General features: G+C 46.0%; 2 protein-coding genes across 2 annotated transcripts; both read right to left on the reverse strand.

The window, feature by feature from the left end:
- Window positions 1-1,643: 1,643 nt before the first annotated feature.
- Window positions 1,644-4,523, reverse strand: LOC131680268 (uncharacterized). Its single transcript, XM_058960986.1, has one exon. The coding sequence runs from the start codon at window positions 4,521-4,523 to the stop codon at window positions 1,644-1,646; it is 2,880 nt and encodes a 959-aa protein (XP_058816969.1).
- Window positions 4,524-4,763: 240 nt separating this feature from the next.
- LOC131680269 (uncharacterized) lies at window positions 4,764-7,007 on the reverse strand. The gene has a single exon (XM_058960987.1). It carries the CDS (start codon window positions 7,005-7,007, stop codon window positions 4,764-4,766), a length of 2,244 nt encoding a protein of 747 aa, XP_058816970.1.
- Between the last annotated feature and the right edge of the window lie 1,773 nt (window positions 7,008-8,780).

The raw sequence follows: 8,780 nt of genomic DNA on the forward strand, positions 1-8,780 counted from the left end.
TTTTTGGGAGCTTTCATATTTGAACAAGTGTAAATGGTTAAAATTGAAATTGTGTAATTATAAACAGTCTCTGAAAATTTCAGATCGATTGGTTCAGCGGTATTTAGAATATTTTAGTCATCACGCGGTCACTTTTCGAAAAGTCGCCTCGAGATAATCACGTTGTGTAATTTATTCACATTTCAATGAAAACGTACCCGAACGTAGAGCACAGAAGACTATTATTTGTTTGATCCCGTTGATTTGAAACACGGCACAACAATACTTAAAGTTTGAAACAGGTCTCCGGAAATACACTGTGATATAGCTTGCACCCATGTATACCCCATGAACTTCAGAGTGCTCAGTTCGCCATGAAAAGTTCACCAAACGCTATTGAGGATATGATACTCACAAATATATGAAATTTATTTTCGGTTTTTGGCCAAGCACAACATATATAAATCCTTAAGGTAAAATAGTAAAAGTATGTATATATCGAGCAATGTTTGATGAAATGATCATCTGACTGTAATGCAACAGTCTGCGTTTTGGCTCATATAAATGTCGAATTTTGATTGCATTAATCGTAATTCTCAGCGGTCTGTAATCATAAAAAAACTCAACAAAACTACCGACTGTAAAAATGTTATTAGAAAATTTTAATTCTCAGCAAAGTTACAATCTAAACAATCTTTTTTGAATACATTAATTCTCTACCTAGAATAGACTTCCAAATTTATCGCAATATTTATCAAAGTCTCCAAAAATAAGTTTTCACAATATTTTAATACAACATAATGTTTCTGAATAAAGTATCCCTATATCACTAACCGTTTTCTTTGTGATAAATTCGTATACAAACAAGCATTTCAAGCACTTTTGAATAATAGAAAATAATGAATTTGATAAATTATTTCGTATTAATCCCATTTCTGTACAGACTCCTAATAGTGTTACCCAAAAAGTGCCGAAATGTACTTAATGAAAGGACAATGTATCTTTGCTATTCATGTGATTGATATTTCCCTCTGGATTCAATTATTGTATAGGAATAACAAATAGAAATATGCTAGTTTAGGATTAAACACATAATTGAGCTATTTTTGTAAATGACAAGTTTAAATGATTAAATTATAAACAAACTATGAAATTATAAAATAAAATAAAAATAAGAATGTGGAAAAGAATGGAATGGAAGTACCGGCAGGCTTTTTGGTACTTTATGTAACCACTTGTTGTGACCGGTAGAAATTCGCGGTATCAAACCTTCCACTCGCGACGGAACTTGGAAGCGGGTGATAATTTCAGCAGGCAACGGCGACAGGAAAAAGATATGGTGTGGTGGAACTTCAATTTTATTTGCAGCGATGTGCACTCTCCAACGGTTCAATTCAACTGGTCAGCTCCTTGCGGTCTGACGTATCGCAGAAGCTGATCACTATCCTAGTGTGGGTGACGAAAACGAATAGAAGACGAAAGTGATACACGGCTAGCGTGCGCGAGTGGGGTTACAGAGTAAACCCTACACTCTCATCGGATTTTCTGGGTCACTTTACTCATTCTGTACGGTAATCCTAAACATCGCCACCCCCTTGAAATATCATTTCTAAACAAATGCAAAAATTAACAGAATTAACTTAATAGCTAGGTGAGTATAACATTTAATTTTCTTCTTCAAGCACTCCGGATCGTTGAGCTGGTTGCGGGTTGATGGCTAGCGGGTCTTCTTCTCCATCAATTGCAGTGGTAGTGGAATCCGGCAGTAAACAAACCTTTGTGATTGGCCGGGTGATAATTCCCCGAACAGTGCGTAGCGTCACGACTCTGGTCATTCCATCTGGACCTGGTGAAGTGGTCAAAATTCGGGCGAGAGGCCAACGAATTGGTTGTTGCATCTCATCGACGACAACAACCATTCGGCCTGGCAGCATACTGTCATTTCGTCGGTTCATTACGGTGTCTTTTTGCAGCTCTTGAAGGTATTCCGATCGCCAGTGGCACCAGAATTTTTGGACGTGAAGTTGAAGTTTCTGGTAGTGATCCAGTCGGTTGACTGGGAGGTTCCGATGATCTGGGTCGGGCAAGGCGAGCATGCTGGTTCCGATCAAGAAGTGCGCTGGTGTGAGTGCAGCCAAATCATCCGGATCATCTGACATTGGCAGCAGCGGCCGGGAATTCATCAGAGCTTCGATCTGCGAGAGCACCGTTCCAACATCTTCGAACGATAGTCGAGACGGACCGAGCTGGCGGTAAAGTTGTTTCTTGGCTACCTTGATGGCCGCCTCCCACAAACCGCCGAAATGGGGTGCCTTTGGCGGGACCAAGTGCCAAGTGATACCTTCCTCTGCGCAAGTTGATGTAATTTTTTCGATTTCCTCCTGGTTTTGAAACATGGCAAATAACTGTTGCAATTCATTTTTAGCTCCCTCGAAATTTTTGCCATTATCCGAGTGAATGTGTGTTGGGCGGCCGCGCCTAGCAATAAAACGGCGGAGCGCACACAGGAACGCCTGGGTGGTCAGATCGCTGACAAGCTCAATGTGGACGGCCTTGGTGGCGAAGCAGATGAACAGGCAAATGTACGCTTTGGCTGGTGCGGCGCGCTTGTGGATTGGTTTTAGGTACAGCGGGCCAGCGTAGTCTACTCCAGCGACACTAAACGGGCGGCTAGGGACTATTCGATGAACGGGCAGTTGACCGATGTGCTGACGGGCAGGTTCCGGGTTGAGGCGAGTGCAGCGAAAGCATTTGCGTACTGTGCTGCGAACTAAGCGACGGCCATGTACTGGCCAAAATTCTTCTCGGATGACGGACAGCAGTACTCGCCCACCGGCGTGAAGCATTTTGTTATGATAATAGTTGGCAATTAAAAGTGATAGGGGGTGAAAGCTTGGGAGTAGGGCAGGATGTTTCATTTGATAGGGAAGCTGGGCTAGCTTTAGTCGACCTCCGACCCTCAACACTTTTCCCTGGTCTAAAAACGGACTCATTTGGCGCACGTGCGAATGTTTCGCTACTGGTTTCCCCTTTTCCAACTCTCTTATTTCTGAACCGAAGGCATCCTGTTGAGCAAGGCGTATTAGTATAAATTTGGCTTGGGTAAGTAGTTCCACAGATAACGATTTCACAACGGATGTGGTGTTGGGAGGAGGCTGCGTTCTGGCCTTGGCATGGGCGTTCCGCAGAAAGCGAAGGCAATATCCGGTAACGTGTAGTAAGCGGGTGTATGATGACCAGCGGAGAAATATCGCATTAACTGATGGCGTTGATTGTACCAGTGTTACAACATGTCGAACTTCTAGCATCTCCTCAGCAACGCCGGGCGGTTCAAAGGCGGCCCATTCTCGACAGTGTTGCAGCAACCAGTGGGGCCCCTTCTTCCACAACTTACTATTCAGGAACTCGTCGACCGACATTCCGCGGGACACTAAGTCAGCGGGATTTTCGCTACCAGGAACGTGCCTCCATTGACAGCCGTGGGTAAGCTGTTGTATTTCCGAAACTCTGTTTCCCACAAAGGTCTGCCATGTGTTCGGAGGGGATCGGAGCCACTGGAGAACCATGGCAGAATCCGACCAGAAAATAGAGGCAGAGACGTCAATGTCGATGGCGTGTTTAACTCGATCGTGGAGATGGGCAGCCAAAACTGCAGCGCAGAGTTCTAGACGTGCGATAGTTAGTCGTTTTAGTGGAGCGACACGTGACTTGGCTGCTAGAAGCTCGACTTTGACGTTTCCCTGCTCGTCTTCGCAACGAGCGTAGATGCATGCACCGTAGGCCAATTCAGAAGCGTCGGCGAAAGTATGCAACTGTATGGTAGAGCATGGGAGAAAAGCATATCGATTTACCCGGTGGGCGGTGATTTTCGGCAACTCATCGTGATAGTTCTCCCAGTTGTTTCGAACAGTCTCAGGAACTGGATCATCCCATTCGACAGGTAGCAGCCACAGCTGCTGCATGATGATTTTGGCCCTCACAACAACGGGCGCAATAAGACCGATGGGGTCGAATAGTTTGGCGATAGAGGATAGAATTGAACGTTTGGTGGGCGGCTTGCCGTCATGTTGTACTTGCGAGTCGAAGCGAAGAAAATCTCCCTCTGGTTCCCAAATAATTCCTAGCGCTTTCACTGTCTCGTGGGGGGTGAACTCCAGAGGGGATTGGGTACCGATTTTGTCGGCGTCTAGGCCGTGTAGCACTTCGAGCCGGTTTGAAGTCCACTTGCGAAGAACGAATCCTCCCTTTTCGAGCAATTCGCTGAGTTCTATGCGTAAGTGGATGGCGCGTTCAACAGTTTGCTCCCCGCCAATGAAGTCGTCGACATAGAAACCTTTCCGGAGAGCCCTGCTGCCGATGGAATACGAGCAGCCTTCGTCGTCAGCCAGTTGTAGCAGCGTGCGAGTTGCCAAAAACGACGATGGAGCTAAACCATAAGTAACGGTAAGTAGATCAAAGGTTTGTACTGGCATATCGGAGGAAAATCGCCAGAAAATGCGTTGCAGTGGAACATCGTCTGGATGCACGAGAACCTGTCGGTACATTTTCGCTATGTCACCTACTAGAGCGATGGGATGCGTCCGAAACCGTAAGATTGTAGTGAGTAGCTCGTCCTGGACGACCGGGCCGACACAGAGGGCATCGTTGAGGGAAAAACCGGTAGACGTTTTTGCCGATCCATCAAATACAACACGAACCTTTGTCGTAGTACTAGCCTCCTTGATAACAGGATGGTGTGGTAGGTAGAATGATTTTGCGCCTTTGGTCTCAGTTAGTTTGCTTGGCTACATATGCCCGAGGTCGATGTATTCCTGCATGAATCTGTGATACTCAACCTTCAGCTCGGAGTTTCGCTCCAAACGTCGCTCCAAATACTCAAACCGTCGCAGCGCGTTTGCCTTCGACTCGCCTAACATGTCGTCAAAATCAGGCTTCCGAGGCAGGCGAACTATGTACCGTCCGTCAGGGTTTCTAGAGACTGTCGATTGGTAAAGTTTTTCACAGCGCCTTTCTTCGACGGAGTAGTTGTCCTTGGTTGTTAGTTCTTCTATTTTCCAGAAACGTTCCAGAGTTTCTTCCAAGGAAACCATAGATACACACACGAGACTGCTAGAATTGGACGATGGATTGATCTTGGGGGACACTAGATCGGCAGAGCCCGCAACGATCCATCCGAAAACGCTATCAACCAGGAGCGGGAGATTGCCATGCAATTGTATTCGTGCGGCATTCGGGAAGAATGAATAAAAGTGCTTGGCCCCCAGCACTACATCGATTGGTTGGCTCTTGTTGAATGTTGGATCTGCTAGGAATAGATCCTTTGGAATTCTCCAGTCGGTTATGGAGACATTTTGCGCAGGAAGGTTGGCAGTTAGTTTGTCCATTACTAGGAAATTAACTCCGCAAGAAAAATGCTCCTTTCTGGATGAAACTTGGGCGTAGATGGACTCGTGTATGACTTTGGATAACTGTCCGGCCCCTTGGACGGTAACGTTGACGGGATGCTTCTTCAGGCGGAGGATACGAGCCATGCGGTCGGTTATCAAATTCGGTTGCGATGCGCTATCCAATAAAGCACGAGCGGGGTGATGTTGTCCATAAGCATCGACGATATTTACGATGACGGTTAGCAAGAAGACATTTTCACGAGGATGCTGGAGAGAAACACTCGTCTCGACAATCGAATCATCTTCAACAGCTGCTACCATGGTTTGTTCGGAAACTACAGGAGAAGACGACGACGTAGCCCTGTCAGCCGAATCGACGAAAGACGTTGAACGAGAAACAGCGTCGTTGCTGACCTTCTTAGGACCGGCGGATTGGCTCGTGTGTAATAAAGTGTGGTGACGCTGATTGCACTTCTTGCAATTCAGGTCACATGGGCATTGGCGGACTATGTGATCCCCCCGTAGGAAGTTGTGACACAATCGTTTCGTGTTCACAAGCTGTTGTCGGTCGTTCACTGACATGCTGTTGAACTTGCCGCATCTCGCCAACGAATGCTGTTGACTACATATGGGACATCTGAAAGAATAGTTAGCGGTTGATGCGCATGACGAGAGACGAAACTGTGATTGTCTCCGGAAATGACTAGCGGACGCACCATCGTTTGTGTTTGTCGTGCTAGTAGATTGATGATGGTTGACCGAGATCGATTCCAGTACTCTTGTCCTCCTCTGAAGGAAATCGATCAAACATGCAAAATTTGGGTTCTCAGTTACGGATGCGTGGTCCTCCCAGGCCTTCAGTGAATCATCGTGCAGTCGCGTGCATAATAAGTGTTCTAGGATCGTGCTCCAGGCGTCCGTCGGCTCACCCAAATGATGAAGAATCTTCGTATGACGTTCGAATTCGTCCACCAATCCGTGAAGTGTTGCTGCAGACTCCTTCTTCATGCGTGGGATGTCGAAGAGTGCTTGCAGGTGTCGCTTTTTTAGCAGATATTCGTTGGAGTACCGCCCTTCGAGAGCTTGCCAAGCCAGAGAGTAATTAGCAGAACAAATAGCGATGGATTCGATCAGTTGAGCAGCCTCCCCCTTGACGGCTGCCCTTAAGTAGTGAAATTTTTGAATAGGCGGAACATCAGCGTTGTTGTGGATTAAAGCCAAAAACGTGTCGTGGAAAGTTAGCCATTGCTTATAATCTCCATCGAACTCAGGAAGCGAAATTGTCGGCAGTTTGATGCCAGAGAGAGTGGAAGTAGCATGCAGGGGTTGAGGGTTGCCAGCGTTAACAGAAAGAGGAGGCGAATAGGAAATGAATGCAGCTTTTATTGAGAATAGACGTGGCTCAAAGTCCGCACGTATAGCAGCATGCTCTGCCCTACCTTCCACATCACCGTCCTCCAGTTGAGCCTGTACCTCTTCAAGTGACGTCCATATGCGGTTGAGGTATTCCAGCCTCAATGGCACCTGCTGTCCATCGCGTTGAGCGTTGAAGTCTCGAAGAAATGCCTCTGCCCGACCCAGAGCTTCCAGCATCGTTGTTCTCCGCGAGACTAGTAGGTTGATCTGTTGTTCTTCGGCCATCTTGAATGGCTATTGGCAGCAGCAGCAGCAGAAAATCGCCAGAAATCCGAAGCACACTCGATGAAATTAGGCAACTGTCCTCCAAAGGTTGCGAACTAGTCTAGGCAGCAATGGCCGCCGACGGAGTATAAAATGGCGCGGGATGGTCTGATGATTAATGCTGGAGCGTTTCTATCAAACAATAGCCGTACGATGAATACCGGAACGTGGGTCCAGTAATAAATCTGTAAGACTGCGGTAAGCAGTCGGTCGAATCGTCCGCGTTGAGCAGAATGTCCGAGAAACCACGAATATGGAAAAGAAAAGGCGAATCTAGAGCGCACCAGTAAGGAATTAAATTCACGTTGGACAGAAACTAACCTTCTGCCTGAAAATATCAGGCCTTGTATTATAATTAAAGCGGCTTCTCCAGTCCAAATTCCCGATGGCGGCGCTCAATTGTTCAGGAACGTGCAGCGTCAGCAATGGCGAAATTAGCCGCTATCAGCTTTCCTGAACTGCAATGGCGTGCTGGATGAAATCAGCGATGATGATGGTACGCAGTGGGCGCAAAATGTTGGCGTGATCGTGTACAGCTGGATCCTGGTCACGGCACCAGCTATGTTGTGACCGGTAGAAATTCGCGGTATCAAACCTTCCACTCGCGACGGAACTTGGAAGCGGGTGATAATTTCAGCAGGCAACGGCGACAGGAAAAAGATATGGTGTGGTGGAACTTCAATTTTATTTGCAGCGATGTGCACTCTCCAACGGTTCAATTCAACTGGTCAGCTCCTTGCGGTCTGACGTATCGCAGAAGCTGATCACTATCCTAGTGTGGGTGACGAAAACGAATAGAAGACGAAAGTGATACACGGCTAGCGTGCGCGAGTGGGGTTACAGAGTAAACCCTACACTCTCATCGGATTTTCTGGGTCACTTTACTCATTCTGTACGGTAATCCTAAACACCACTTTTCCAAAAACTTGTAAACAAACTTTCAAAAAGACGAATTTTGCGCTAAATCGTATTCAGAGTTGGCAGCACCCTCTCAGATTTTAATGAAATTTTCTGTACATAAAGACTTTGTCACAAAAAGCCACTTTGCATACTTTGTTTTTCCAAAAATGATCTAGACTGTATTTTGAAAAAACTTTTTTTTCCAATTTTTTTCAAATGGCTATAGTCTAAAAATCACCTACAAAAAAATGTTAAACAAGTGATTTTCACAAAATTAGTCAAATAAGAAATAAAAACCTGTTTTAATCCACCTAGCGGTGCAATTGTGCCTTTCTCATTTCTCTAAACTATGGCACGGAGGCTTTTTATGTTCAACATAATCGTGGAAATGTCCATTACATTCTTAGTACACTTTGCACTTATACACAATGGCATGCCAGCCACGAACTTGATGAGCTACGTGTCGACGGTGAAACACTTGAAACAAAAAAATATCATACTCCATTAGCCTAATCAGCATTAGATCAATGTTATCTGCTTGCTAACTCATTTTGTCATGCGGGGCTGGGTATGTGAAGAGGGCGAAAGTCCCATGAACGAACGACTCCCCAGCTTAAATTGGTATGCTTTGTGATATAGTGGTGGTTTAAAGATGATGGGGTTGAAAGGGAGGAGTATGAGGGCTGGATGGGGTGGTGGTCTGAGGGGTGATTTAAGGAGATTTTTAAAGGAGGGGCGCGAACAGTAGATGGGGGGTGTAACCCCTTTCCGAAAAACCATCAACTACGCCCCTGTTAAAATCCAGAAACCCTAAACGAGTCGAAAAAAAAATTT

The sequence above is a fragment of the Topomyia yanbarensis genome, chromosome 2 (assembly GCF_030247195.1).
Source record: "Topomyia yanbarensis strain Yona2022 chromosome 2, ASM3024719v1, whole genome shotgun sequence".
Lineage (NCBI taxonomy): Eukaryota > Metazoa > Arthropoda > Insecta > Diptera > Culicidae > Topomyia > Topomyia yanbarensis.